Source organism: Elephantulus edwardii, unplaced genomic scaffold (assembly GCF_000299155.1).
Source record: "Elephantulus edwardii isolate Elephantulus edwardi_28Jun2011 unplaced genomic scaffold, EleEdw1.0 scaffold00001, whole genome shotgun sequence".
Taxonomy (NCBI): Eukaryota; Metazoa; Chordata; class Mammalia; order Macroscelidea; family Macroscelididae; genus Elephantulus; species Elephantulus edwardii.
Window position 1 is genome coordinate 49,245,041 of NW_006399751.1, and position 14,739 is coordinate 49,259,779.

Consider the following 14,739-nt stretch of genomic DNA (forward strand, 5'->3'; position numbering starts at 1 on the left):
CACAATGGAATACTATGCTGCATTGAAAAACAAGGAACACATGCAATATTATTCAAAATGGTTGGCTCTGGAGAACATTATGCTGAATGAAATATCCCAGTCACAAAAGGACAAATATTGTATGGTGCCACTGTTGTAAAACAGGACTGACCTTGGGATTGGGGAGAGACTAAGTAAAATGGGTTCAATTATGTATACTGCACTGAAACAGATGAGGGAGCGATGACTACATGGTGGAGTGGACCTGGGAGAGGCTTTGTAAAACAATGAAAGAATTTTTCTTTTACTTTTCCAAGAGGGCAGTGTTCTGGGGGGATGGAGCCTTGGGAGGGGAGAAATGTGCAACAATGAATGAATGGAAATCCAAAGCCTCTGTAATTTTTACTGAAATTAATAACAAATTTAAATTTTAAAAAATTAAGTTAGAGTCGGCAATGAATTTATAACTATATCGTGGCATGGAGGAGGAGTAGTGGAAATGTATCCACATTTACAATATTCTTCTTACCAAAACCATTTATGGAAAATAGGAACTGCATTGGAACATGTATCTCTGGATTGGAAATTATCATATTGCTAATATTTCTAGCCTTAAACTTAAAAGATTATAATGTTCAAAATTATTTGTTATATATTTGTTTAAATTTCTCCCTCATTTAACAACTGGGATCTAGAGGGAAGAGAAAAGATCAGAGAATGGCCAAAATTATTGGGGCAGCTATTGCTGCCAGTTTAGGGCCTGTGTCAGGCAAAGGAAGTCTTACTCATAAACAGTGCCACCCAAAGGTAATAAAGGAGGTCAGAATTGCTTCCACTGTGGAAAGCTGGGCCACTTCAGTAGACATTGTCGCAGACGAGAGCCACAGATAGGCAAGGGAGTAGAGAGGGAGCTCCCACTCACTTGCTTTAAGTGTGGATTTGAAGGACACTTGGCCAAGGGTGACCCACATCAGGTCCTCGTGGCTAACAGGACTGACAGGACCCAGCTCCCAGCTGGAAACAAAGAAGGACGTTTCAACGATTTAGATCCTCCCAGCAGAGCTGTAGGTGAACATTAACATTACTGGTAAGTATATTCGTTTTCTCCTGGACACAAGAGCCTATTATTTGGTCCTAAAAGCCTTCTGAGATCCCAACTCTTCTCACTATATCTTAGTTGTTGGAATTAACGGAAAACCTCATAAACAGTTCCTTACTTCACCTCTACCTTGCATGCAGACTTCTGAGCTGTAAAACAACCCAGTTGCAGATGGAATTTGCTCCAGGACTTAAGAACAATAAATGACATAGTTGAGCCTCTATATCTTGTGATTCCTAACCTTTCTACTATAATAGACAAAGTGCTAGTCAATAGGCCTTTTATTTTAAGAACTACCTTCCCTCTGTAATTTGATTTATGCCACTGTTAGAACCTCTACTTAGAATATTACTGCTTTTTTAATTTTTGACTCATGTACTTTTAACTTGTTAGTTAAATTTGTGTCTTCTAGGCTGCAACACTTCCATGATACATCTTCAAGGATATGAACATGTAAGGCTAAGCACAAATGATAACATTGCATCTAAATTCCAAAATCAATCTCTGCAATAGTCTCCATGTTTCCTATTGCCAAAGGGGCCCTTTAGAGTAGTGAGAGAAGATCTTCACCCTGAAACCTACAGTGTGCCTTTTCAGCAGGAAGTAGCTAAGAGAATATGCTGTCCCCTTTTCCTTACGAATCAGGGTGAAATCTCTCTCAGGGAGGAGTGATAGGGAATGGCAAAGGACACACTGACAAAGGAGATTGAAACTGGCTTTGACAAGCACTGTGGCAATTGGACAATTAAAACAGACTCTTAAGGGGGAAAAAAAAGAGGAACCAATGAGGGGGTGTAGAGAAAATAGTGCAACAATGAATGAATGGAAACCCAAAATCTCTGTAAATGTTCATTAAAATTAATAAAATTTAATTTAAAAAAAAATAAGATAGAGCAATACACGGTCACTGTACCAAAAATAATTGGTTGACACAGATAAATTTCATGAAACATGTGATCAAGAAGCAATGGTGATGAAGAAGGAAGTTGAAGCTGTTCAAAAGGACTTGGTAAAAAACAAAGCCCCAGAATTGATGGCACACCGATTAACATATTTTAACAGCTGCTCTGGACGTGCTCACTAGGTTGTGCCAAAAAATCTGGAGGACAACTACCTGGTCAACAGACTGAAAGACATTCATATATATTCCTATCTTCTAAAAAAAAAAAAAAGGTGACCTGACAGAGTAGGGAAATTATTAAACAATATCACTAAAATAACACACAAGCAAAATTCTGCATAAGATTATGTAAAAAAATGACTGAACAATACATTGAAAGAAAGCAACCAGAAATACAAGCTGGGTTTAGAAGAGGCCATGGCACTAGGGTCATTATTGCCAATGTCAGATGGATCTTGGCTGTAAGCAAAAATACCAGAGGAATGTCTTACTGGGTTTTATTGACTATGCAAAGGCATTTAGTTAAATGTGGATCACCACAAATTATGGCTAACTTTGAGAAAAATGGGAATCCCAGAACTCTTGATTGTGCCTATGCAAAACCTATACTTGGACCAGGAAGCTGTTGTCAGAACAGAGCGAGGAAACATTGTATGGTTCAAAATCAGGAAAGGAGTGTGTCAAGAATTCATCCTATCTCCATACCTTTCCAAACTGTATGTGGAGCAGATAATTTGGGAGGTTGAGCTTTATGAGTTGAAATGTGGCATCAGAATTAGAAGAAATGTCGTCAACAACCTGTGTTATACAGGTGGCATAACTTTGCTTGCTAAAACAGGAGAGGACCTGAAGCTCTTGCTGTGGAAGGTTAAGGACTGTAGTCTTCAATGGATTGAAGCTCAACATCAAGGAGACATATTCTCACCACTACACAATTTGGCAGCACCATGATAGATGGATAAGAGATTGAGGTTGTTAACAATTTCTGCTTACACAGCTCCACAATTAACACTCTTGGCACCAGCAGTGAGGATATCAAAAGACAGATTACACTGGGCAAGTCTACTATCAGGAACCTCTCCAAAGTGCTAAAGAACAATAATGTCAGTCTAGAGCCTAAAGTGTGTCTGATCCAGGCCATGGTTTTCACAATTACTTGCTATGCATCAGAGAGCTGGACAATGACTAAGTATGACAGATAGCTTTGAGTTATGGTGCTAGAGAAGACTATTGAACATAACATGAACCACCAGGAGAACAAACAGTTCTCTCTAAGAGGGTGAAACCAAGTTTCTCCTTGGAGGCTAGGATTTTGAAGCTCTATCTCACACTTCGGCAGGAGGGACCTGTCATGGTTAGAAGGGTGGAGGAACATCATCAGAGAGGAAGACCCTGGATAAAATGGGTTGACAAGGTAATTTGGGTAATGGGGGTAGGTGAATCAGTGAGACTGGCTCAGGATAGAGTAGGGTTCAGAGCTATTGCACATAGAGTTTTTATGAGTCGTGGGCATAACAACAACAATATTTGTTGTTGTTGTTATGTGCCATCGATTTGCCCGAGACTCATAATAGTGACCATATATACAACAGCCCTAAACCCTGTACAATAGCAGTTTGTCAAACTGTCCCCAAAGAACCAGATATCTAATCTTAGCTGATTGGCGTGGACTGATGAGTGCATCCAAGGCTGCATATGTTAATTGAAACAAGTCAGTTGGTGTCCCATTGATTCCTGGTGTAACGGAGCGAGTCCCCAAAAAGATCACCGAGCCAATTAGCCGAATTAACAAAGTTTATTATGAGTTCGAACCGGGCTCCAGCGTGCTGACACAGCAACATCCAGCCGAGAGCCCCGAATTGATGTCTGCCCCTCCTTTTATACCTCTGCTACTCCCCTGCCCAACCATACACGCCATGCATGATTGGCCATCCACAGTAGTTGGGGAATTTGTCCACCTTCAATTGGCTAGACATAGCTCAGGGTAACAGTTTGGAAACCTATTTGAATCTTATAGGTTACTTCAGATACAGGAATGCGGAAAATCCCTTGTGCCCTTAACAAGAAGAATAATTCCACTTTATGGCAGTTGATCAATCAGGGTGGGATTTACCACAGGTGGGGGTTGTTTGTTAAAAAAACACTCAAGCGGGTGGGGTGGGGTTAACTGTACTTTACCAGAAAATGAGTTTCTGATAACTGGTCCTTTCACCTGGGGCCTTATTTTTTGCCAGTGACTTCAATGAAGCTTCCACTTCCTCTTTCATTCTCATTGGCTCCTGTTTATATGGTTGTTGTTGTTATGTGCTGTCAAGTCACCTGTGACTCATAGTGGCCCTATGTACAACAACCCTAAAACCTGCACTATCTTGTGTCAATCTTATCATCTCTGACACACCTAACCCCATTACCCTAGTCACTGAATCAGTCCATCTCATTGAGGGTCTTCCTCTCCTGCACTGTCCCTCCACGTTCCCAAGCATGACATCCCTCTCCAAGAATGGATCCCTCTTCGCAACATGTCCTAAGTATGTCAGACTAAGCCTAAGAATCCTTGCCTCCAAGAAACAGCCTGATCTCACCCTTTCCAGGATGAACCTGTTTGTTGTCCTAGCAGTCCATGGTATATTCAATACTCTTCAGTTTTCCTTCTGTTGTCCCTAGTTACTGTCCAGGTTTCTGATGCATAGTAAGTAATCGCAAAGACTATGGCCTGGCTCAGGTGTACCTTAGTCTCCAGACTGACATCATTGCTCTTTAGTACTTTGGAGAGGTTTCTGACAGCAGACTTTCCCAGTGCAATTTATCTGGTATTTCCTGAAATTTTTCAATAAGTTCTTTCTTGGATCCGTAATTAACACCTTTGGTACCATTAGTCAGGAAATAAGGAGATGCTTTGCACTGGGGAATCTGCAACTAGGAACCTCTCTAAATTATGTCAAGAAGAGTAATGACTTCCGTTTGAGGACTAAGGTGCATCTGATTCAGGCCATAGTCTTTCTGGTCACTTGCCATATGCATCTGAGAGGTGGACAATGAATAAGGAAAACAGAAAAAGCACTAATGCCTTTGAGCTGTGATGTTGGAGAAAGCACTGAACATCCCATGGATGGCCAAAAGAACAAACAGATATGTCTTGGAGAGGGTGCAGCTGGAGTGCTCTTTGGAGGCAGGAATGATGAGGCTTCTCCTCACATGTTTTGGACATGTTGCTAGGAGTGGCGATTCCTTGGAGAGGAATATGATGCTAGGAATGGTGGAGGGTCCTCAGAGGAGAGGAAGACCCTTGACCAGGTGAATTGACTGCAGCTATGGGTCTCGTGTGTCAGGAAGTATGTGAAAATGGCACAGGAGAGAACAAGTCTCAAATCTTTTGTTTATAGGGTTGCCACCTAACAACAATAACAACAATCTGAGCTAATTGAGTTCTTCTTATATTTGTTTTTATAGTTCTTTATCTTACTGAATAGCTCTGGGGCAGACAAACTCTAGCCCTTCTTGTGTCCAGCCACGCTTAGAGAACTAGATAAGGGTCAAGCAGATGATGGTTTCTCTTTATGCATTTTATCAGTCTATGCACTTAACTTAAACATGTAGAGAAAGTTGTTTGTGTAAGGGTATAAATAGTTGATTACTTTCCTCACTTTTTTAGAGGTAAATTCTCCTATCTCTGGATCCTTGCAGTGCTACTCTCCCCTGTCAGCAAATTCCTATTCTAACTAAAAAAATGGCTTTTAGTCTGTCTCTAGTGTTTTGGACAGTGTTTTAGTCTCCATTGTCTGGACAATAACTAGGAATATCTAGGGTAAGTGTTTTGGTCTTTTTTTTGGAAGATGAACCTTGAGGTATTTCCTTTTGGGAAACAAACTTTAAAAAGATATAATCCCTATTGAAGGCTATAGACTTTGATCTTCTGCAGCAACTATTTAAAGTCTTCCTCACTTTCTGAAAACAATGTTTTGTTTTGTTATCTACATAATGCAGGTTATTGATGAGTCTTTCTCCAATTCTGGTGACATGATGCATCCTTCTTCATATAACCCCGGTTCTCAAATTATTTACTCAGCTTCCAGATTGAATAGGTAGGGAGATAGGGTACACCCCTGAAGTATAACTTCCCTAATTTTAAACTATTTAGTGTTTTCCTTGTTCTGTTCAGACAACAGCTTCTTATTCTAGGTATGGGTTTCACATGAACACAATTAAGTGTTCTAGGATTCCCATTCTTCTTGGTGTTACCCATATTTGTTGTGATCCACACAGTCAAATGCTATTGTGTCACCAATAGTGCACAGATAAACAGGAAACTCCTTCGGTATTCTCTGCATTAAGCCAAGATCCATCTTCCATTAGCATGATATCTATCCTTCATGCCATTGCTTCTGCTGAATCTAGCTTGAATTTGTAGCAGCTCTTTATACTGTTACAGCCATTTAAAAATAATCTTCAGCAAGATTTTACTTGCATGTGATATTAATGATATAATTTTATAATTTCCACATTCTTTTGGATAACCTTTTTGGGAGAATTTCCACATTCTGTTGTTTAAACTTTTTTGGGGAAATAGGAACAAACACGGCTCTCTTCAGTCAGTTGGTCAGGCAGTCTTCCAAAATTTCTTGACATAGTCTAGAAAGCATGTCTAGGGCTGCTTCTGTTTGTTGAAACTTGTCAATTGGTAGTCTATCAGTTGCTGAGGACTTATTTTTTTGCTAATGCATTCAGTGCAGCTTCAACTTCTGTATTACCACTGCTTTTGTGTTGTGTTTGTTTGTTTTTCTTGTTGTGTACCCGCGAATCAGTTTCAGACTAGCACAGGAGAAGATTGCCCCTCCTTCTCCAGAGGAGCAACTGGTGGATTTAAACTGTGCGCCTTCAGGATTGCAGCGTAGGTTCTTGCCACCAGGCCATCAGAGCTCCCTTTACCATTAGTTTTTGATCATGTTACATCCTGTTGTTGTCGTGTACTGTAGCGTCAGAACTGATTTATAGCTGATCCTCCAGCAGGTTTTAAGAGGCAAGTTAATCACAAAGGAGGAGATTGCCCATGTTATTCCTGTGGAGCAGCTGGTGAGTCAAACTGTGTACCTGTGGGGTGGTAGCGCAGCTTCTTACCGCTAGACAACCAGAGTTCCTTGTTATATCCTGGGGTTGAGAAATAAAGCATCGTGTGCCAATTTGTCCAGGATCACTCAAACATGAGACAGACTATTGACTTTAAAATATAGTCATGCAATTATACATGCTGAATAAGTAGCTACAAACTACATTACAAACTACAAACACATTAACAACTGAAACATCCAATAGGAAGACCAAAAGAAGACAGAGCCATAAACAGCACAGCATTGTTGTGACATCAAATGCCAGGAAGGCAGTAGAAGTAACAAAAGAACCAGCAGCACTAACCACACAGCTGAAAAGGTCTAATCACCTCGCTCCCCTCACCCAGGTAGTGGGCAGTGTTCTCCGCATCCTCACACCTGCCCCCCACACTCCTAGCTCCCCTGCCCACTCCACTCCACAACAGTTCTAACACAGCCTTCTGCATCTCTCTGGTGGTTCGAATCCGCTAACGTCTCCCCAGAAAGCTGGGCAGAAACCTAATAGAAGATCAGGTATGAGGTTACTCCGACTTGATCGCAATAAGTTTAAGGAGTTATTTCTATGTCTCTATTTCTTTTTCGTTTTGAGTAGTTCCTACTTTGACTGTATAAGCATGCTGGCCTTTTTCTTATCCCAGAGAGTAGCAATCTTCTCTAAATTTAGATATTTCCCTGTCTTGACTTTTTGTGGACTTACAATAAATCTCTTCTTTTTACAGACTGTGATTCTTCACTCTCGTACATTTCTTTGGGCTTCTCTGTTGTCACCTCTCTTGTGATAGTTGAGGTAAGTGACACAGGTGACCTAAAAAGACGGGGTGGGGTGATGTTAAAAATAAAGTAGGGCATGCAAAGAGCAACGGAGACAAATAACTGAGATGGGAAGGAATTGCACTGGCAATGGAAAGACACGCTGTCCAAATTCTCCAGTTGCTCCGCGGGAGAAAGATTTGCAGTCTTCTCTCTTGCGATTTACTGCCTCTGAAGACCCACTGGAGGGTCAGCTCTGGATCGGTCACGACGGTACACAACAATTTTTGGAAAAGGAGTTTTGGGAGACCAGAGAGAGGCAGAAAGTGTCATAACAGTCATAGGATTATAAAACAAAATGACAATGGCTTTCACGCTCTCCCCGTAAACACTTGCACCCCATTCTTTGACAGGCTGCAGATACTCAAGGGGAAATTAAACTAAAATAACAGCGCAACAGCTGCCCATGCCTGCAAACTGCGAGAGCTCCGCCCTTGGTGCAAATAGCTGGCCTGGGGGCGAAGGCGGGAAGAGGCGTAGCAGCAGCGAGCGGAACCCTAACTCGCTGTACTGAAGTTGCAACTCGGTGTCGAGCTTCTCATGGCGGTGAATTCCTACGCGCGTGCGCGGCGCCTCGGTTTCCGGAAGCTGCTCGAGGTTGTGGATTCCTTGCTAGTGAACTTGCGTCGGCTTCAGACGAAGCTGTAGTTGGTCTTCGAGGTGAATGAAACGTGGGAAGTGGGTCCGGAGCTGGCCAGAATCGCAGGATCAGAGATTCCACAAGCCATTGCTTAGAAGCAAGGGAGTGGAGGGGAAAAGCTGCCCGGGCCAGGCTCGGAGCACTGCCTGTAGCCTACCTTCATCCGGGCTGTATCGCCGGAGGAAACAGACTCACTGTGGAGTGAGTTCTGCTCATAGGGACCCTGCATCGGGTTTCCCAGACTGTAAATCGTAAGGGGAGGTGATTGTCCCATCTTTCTCCCGCAGAGCAACTGTCGGATTTGAACAGCGTTGTTTTGAGCGAAGCAGCTAGTGGATCCCAGACGCTGGAGAATTAAATCCGGATTAAACAGATTTCTCTGCAGATCTGGTCCTGGTAAACTGTGCCACTCCACACTTCAAAAAAAACAGATGAAGAAACTGAGGCTTAAGGAACTCGAGAGTCGCCTGCAACAGGTAGATGAGTTCGAAAAGCCCAAACTACTTTTAGAACAGTATCCGACCAGGCCACACATTGCAGGTAAGTTGTTTGGGGATCCCAGCTCTAGCTTCCTGTGTCAGCTCTGTGTACCCACTCATTCAGTTACCGTGGAGTGCAAACGCACTCCCTGCCTACTTACTAGATGATGAAGATGGAAGTTGTTTGGGTGCAAATGGCTGAAGAAGTTCTGTTTCCTAGATCATCTATAATATTAGACAAGCTTTTGACACTTCAGGTAAAGACAGCCGTACAGTTGTTTTCTACATACCTGTTTCTGAGATTTGTTAGTACCCCTGAAACTTCAAACTCCTTGAGAGCAAGGAATTTGTTGGTCATGTTCACAACCGAACTTCCAGTTTAAGGACCCAGAAAGGTCCTTGAATCTCTGGCTGTTAACCAAAAGGTTGTTAGTTGACGTCCACTCGGAAAGACCTGGGAAGGCTTGGTAATTACTTCTGGGGGGGGGGGGGGGGGGAAATCAGATATTGAAAACCTTCTGGGCACAAGTCTCCCTTAGGTAAATCCACATTAGATCCTAAGAGAAGGGACTGCCCATTTTTCTCTATCTTAGAATTTAAAACATAATCTGTATACAGCCAGGGGAAGATCCCAAAGCCACAGTGATAATTCTGTAGGGATTCTTAATTCATTGCTTTGACACACATTGAGTTTTTTAAGAATCTTCTGACCTAATCCAAGGGTTGAAGAGCAGGGAGGGCTTTCAAGAGAAGGAATATTTATTTTCACATGAAATAACTCCTTACAGTGAACAAATACACCAGGGTATTCACTGACAATTTAAAAATATCCAAAAATCTACTTTTATTTCTTTAAGTGATACTGTTTGTCACTGTGGCTTTGGAATCTGTCCTTGCTTGTATGCAGATGATTATTAATGTATGTGTAAGCAATCAGAGCTCTGGAGGCTTAGTGGAAAGAGGTGTGCTGCCAACCTGAAGGCATGTTGACTCCACCAACTTCACTGTAGGAGAAAGATAGGCAGTGTCCTCCTGCCTGGGGGCAATTTATTGCCCTGAAAACCTGCAGAGTGTCAATTATGAACCTATAAACAATGAATTAAGGAGCCCTGGGTGGTGTATGGGTAATGTTATCAATATAACCAGAAGCACAGCAGTTTGAAAATATCAGATGGCAAGGCAGTTTTCTCTCATGAAAATTTCAATCTCGTAAACCTGATGGAAGTTCCCTCAGATTCTCTTGTCAGTCAGAACCTACTCAATGGTAAGTGTGTATGGAACTAATAAAAGACCTTAAGAATGAGATATTTCTACAGGTGCTTGTGTTTCCAAGATTTCTGAGATTTAACATGTTTTAGAGCAATATGTAAAGCATGATTTCCTGAGCTCAAACATAATGGAACTGTGAGAGCCAGAACGTGGCTGAACTGCTTTGTGTTCCATACCTGACAAGTTTTCCTTGACAAAGTTTGATCTTGCCAATTCTCCATCACTCCTATTAATGGAAAGTATTTCAGTTTTCCTACTCTTGACAGTTTTCCATTTTGTATATGTACAGGTTTTTATAGTTCTGCTGTGTGAATAAGCCTGCGTGGAGCAATGGTTAAATACTTGGCTACTAAATAAAACAATCTTAGGGCTGTGTGATGTTTTTGGAGAGCCTTCTGGTGCTGGTGTAGGCTATAGCATGATGTGCAGCCTAACTGAAAACATCTTGTTATGTGCTGTCAAGTTGCCTACGACTCATGGTGACCCTATGTATAGCAGCTCTAAACTTTGCTCTGTCCTGTGCCAACCTTATTGTCTCCAACACACCTATCCCCATTACCCCAGTCAGTGCATCTTAAGTGGTTCAAAACCACCAGCAGCTCCCTGGGAGAAAGATGGGCAGCCTCGGAAACCCAACGGAGGCTCACTGTGAGTCAGAATGGTAGTGATTTTGGTTTTGATTTGGTTATAACTTATGGCGCTCATCTTCTAGCACCCTGCCAGACAGCATTCTGCTGTTAGAGATAATGGACTCATTTTCATCTTGGAGAAAGTGTAGCCAGGCTGCTAGGATGCTAGGGTGCTAGGTAAGGACAGTGACGCTTCGTCTTACATGCTTTGGGCATGTTGTTAGAAGGGTCAGTCCTTAGAAGAGTCATGTTTGAAAGATGGAGAGTCAGCGTAAGAGAGGAAGACCTTCAACAAGATGGATTGACACAGAGACTGTAACACTGGGCTCAAGCATATTAAAGATGATGAGGATAGGACAGGGCAGGGTTCAGATCTGTTGTTCATAGAGTTGCTCTGAGTCGTAGTTGACTCAGAAGAACATAACAGTTTTCAGATGTAGATTACTAGGTTTATTTTCTTAGTCTGTTTTAGTGTAGAAACTGCAGAAACCTGGCCATTGATGGTGACCCTGGTGGTATTTGAAATACCATGGCATAGCTGCCAACATTCTAGTAACATGTAGAACACCAAAATATGACAGATTTGACAGTATAGTACTCATGCTTAGCGTTCACTGTATACAAGACCCGTGTGTATTTGGAAAATTTCTGATTTCAGCAGTTTTGTTTTGTTCCTTAATAATAGTTCTTTTACCAAGTCAGACTCATTTGTAGATTATGAATATATATGTCTGTATATATGAACTCGGTCCTGATGACAAAATTGTTGCAAAAATTATTAGTGCTTTTTTTTTCTTTTAAAATTTCTTGTTGTGTACCATTGAATCAGATCTGACTGGCACAGGAGATTGCCCCTCCTCCAGCAGAGCATCTGGTGAATTCAAACCGTGTGCCTTCGGGATTGCAGTGCAGCAGCTTGCAATTAGGCCACCAGAGCCCCCTCTATCAGTGCTATTTTAATGTTAATGCTAGTTTGATGTTAGTGGTTCCTCTCAGATTTATGGACATTATGTTGTTGTTGTTTGCCACCCAGTCAGAACAGACCCATCACTGACCCTCCATTGGGCTTTCAAAGGCAGTAAATCACACAGGGTGGGAGTAGGAAGAGAAAGGGGAGATGAGGGACTGCCTGTCTTCCACCCAAAGAGCACCTGGTGATTTAGAACTCTGTGTCTTTGGGATTGCAGTGCAACTTTTTACCACTAGGGCCAGCAGAATTCATTGGTAAGTAAAATTTCACAGCCAATTTCAAGACTTATATAGGGTTGTCAAATTTATATTATGACTATAGTATTTTTTAAAACTAGTTTATTTTTACCACCCTTTCACATATAATAACAACAATAGTATTTTGATATCAAAGAAAGCAGTTATGTTGTAGTGGCAGTATTTTAAACAACCTTGGGGGGGGGGAACGTTTTACCCTTATTTTTCTCATTTTATCTCAGAATATTGTTGCTGGGTATACCTCATTTTTCAACCACTGAGGGAAGGGCAAAATAATTAAAACAAGATCAGAGCAATTAGGAATGGTCATTAATACAAGCTGGATTTTCTCACTTAAGGTTTTCCTGTCTTTTAGCATGTATGCTCTATACAATCCATAACACATACGATGACATTGAAAATAAAGTGGTTGCAGATCTAGGATGTGGTTGTGGAGTGCTTAGCATCGGAGCTGCAATGTTAGGAGCAGGGTAAGTGATCCAGTGTATGCTGTTGTTATTTGGGTATGGGGTGGCTTTAATAAGCATATGTAAGAACAACTGGATTATATTTATGCGCTTTAATGTATAATGCATAAGTACAACCAAGTGTTCTGGGATTCTCATTCTTCTCAGTTAGCCACAGTTTGTTGTGAACATCACAGTCGAATGCCTTTGCATAGTCCATGAAACATAGATAGAAATTCCTCTGGTATTCTCTGCTTTCAGCCAAGATCCATCTGACGTTAGCTATAATATCCCTAGTGTCACGGCCTCTTCTAAATCCAGCCTGCACTTCAGGCAGTTCTCTGTCAATGTGCTGTTCATCTTTGTTGGATAATCTTTCAGCACAATCTTGCTTGCATGTGATATCAATGATACTGGTCAATAATTTCCACACTCTGTCAGATCCTTGGAATGGGAACAAATAGAGATCTCTTACAGTCAGTAGGCTAGGTGGTTGTCCTCCAAATTTCTTGGCACAGCTTGGTGAGCACATCCAGGGCAGCACCTGTTTGTTGAAATGCCAAGAAGCAGTAGTCAGAACACAGCAAGAAAACACTGCATTGTTCAAAATTGGGGAAGGTGTGCATCAACGATGTGTCCTATCTCCATATCTTTTCAATCTATATCTGGAACAGATTATATGAGAGGCTGGGCTCTGTGAGGAGAAGTGTGGCATCAAGACTGAAGATAGACTCATCAACAGTCTTCGTTACGGAGTTGACACAACCCTGCTTGCAGAAATTGAAGAGGACCTGAAGTGCTTGCTGCAGAAGGTCAAGGATTGCAGCCTTCAATATGGATTGAAGCTCAACATCAAGAAAACAAAGATTTTCACCACTGGGCTGATTGGCAGCATCATGAAGGATGATGAAGAGCTTGAGATTATTGACAGCTTCAGTTTGCTTGGTTCTACAGTCAACACTCTTGGTACCAGTAGCCAGGAAATTAAAAGATGAATTGGATTGGCAAAGTCTGCTGTCAGATACCTCTCCAAAATACTGAAGAGCAGTGATGTCAGTCTGGAGACTAACATGCGCCTGATCCAGGCCATGTCTTTGCAGTTACTTGGTATGCATTAGAGAGCAGGACAATGACACGGATGATAGGAGGAGAGTTGATGCCTTTGTGCTTTGGTGTTGGAGAAGAATACTGAATATACCATGGACTGCTAGGAAAACACAAACAGGTTCATCCTGGAGAGGGTGAAGCCAAGCTGCTCTTTGGAGGCAAGGATTCTGAAGTTCCGTCTGACATACTTTGGACATGTTGCAAGGAGGGATCAGTCCTTGGAGAGGGATGTCGTGCTTGGGAGGGTAGACGGACAGCACAGGAGAGGAAGACCCTTGATGAAATGGATTGGTTCAGTCAGTGGGGTAATAGGGATAGGCGTGTCGGAGACAAGATTGGCAAAGGATAGAGCAGAGTTAAGGGCTGCTGTCACTATGAGTTGCAGGCAACTTGACAGCACATAACACCACCAACAACAACTGTATGAAGTTAGGGAGCCTTGGTGGAATAGAATGTGTCAGGCTTCTATTAAAAAAGTCAATGGTTTGAATTGACCGGCTGCTTCTTAGGAAGAAACATGAGCAGTCTCTTAATACTGTTTTTGAAACCCAACTTATGAAAGGTCACTATTAATTACAATTGACAGCAGTGGGCTTGGTTTGGAGCATGACACTGAAGAAGACACAATCTGATGTTGAGTATGTTTCTAAATGGACAGAAGAACTAATTACCCCTAAAATGCCCGGCAGCCTTTATACAAAATCCAAGTTCTCAGTCCCTTGCTTGGATAAGAAAGCTTGCTGCTGAAAACAATACTCATAGTTTGTCAACTGGGTTAAAAAGGCCTATGGTTCCCCACTAGTTTTGTTTTTCTTCAAACAAGAAACTTGGGAGGTATAACACTTTGTGTTTTGTATTTTTATAGGTTGTGTATTGGATTTGACATAGATGAAGATGCATTGGAAATATTTAACAGGAATGTAGAAGAGTTTGAGTTAACAAATGTTGACAAGGTTCAATGTGATGTTTGTTCATTATCTAACAAAATGACCAAGTCATTTGATACAGTAATTATGAACCCTCCCTTTGGGACCAAGAATAATAAAGG

At 41.7% G+C, this 14,739-nt stretch overlaps 1 protein-coding gene and 1 pseudogene across 1 annotated transcript; one reads left to right on the plus strand and one right to left on the minus strand.

The window, feature by feature from the left end:
* Positions 1 to 8,763, minus strand: part of LOC102866775 — a 14,073-nt pseudogene extending 5,310 nt beyond the window's left edge.
* Positions 8,764 to 8,965: 202 nt separating this feature from the next.
* Positions 8,966 to 14,731, plus strand: LOC102857706 (methyltransferase-like protein 5-like; the record flags this gene model as incomplete). Its single annotated transcript, XM_006878858.1, has 3 exons — positions 8,966 to 9,074; positions 12,494 to 12,608; positions 14,557 to 14,731. Coding segments are annotated over exons 1-3 (399 nt in total), but the record flags the coding sequence as incomplete, so codon positions are not given.
* Positions 14,732 to 14,739: the final 8 nt, after the last annotated feature.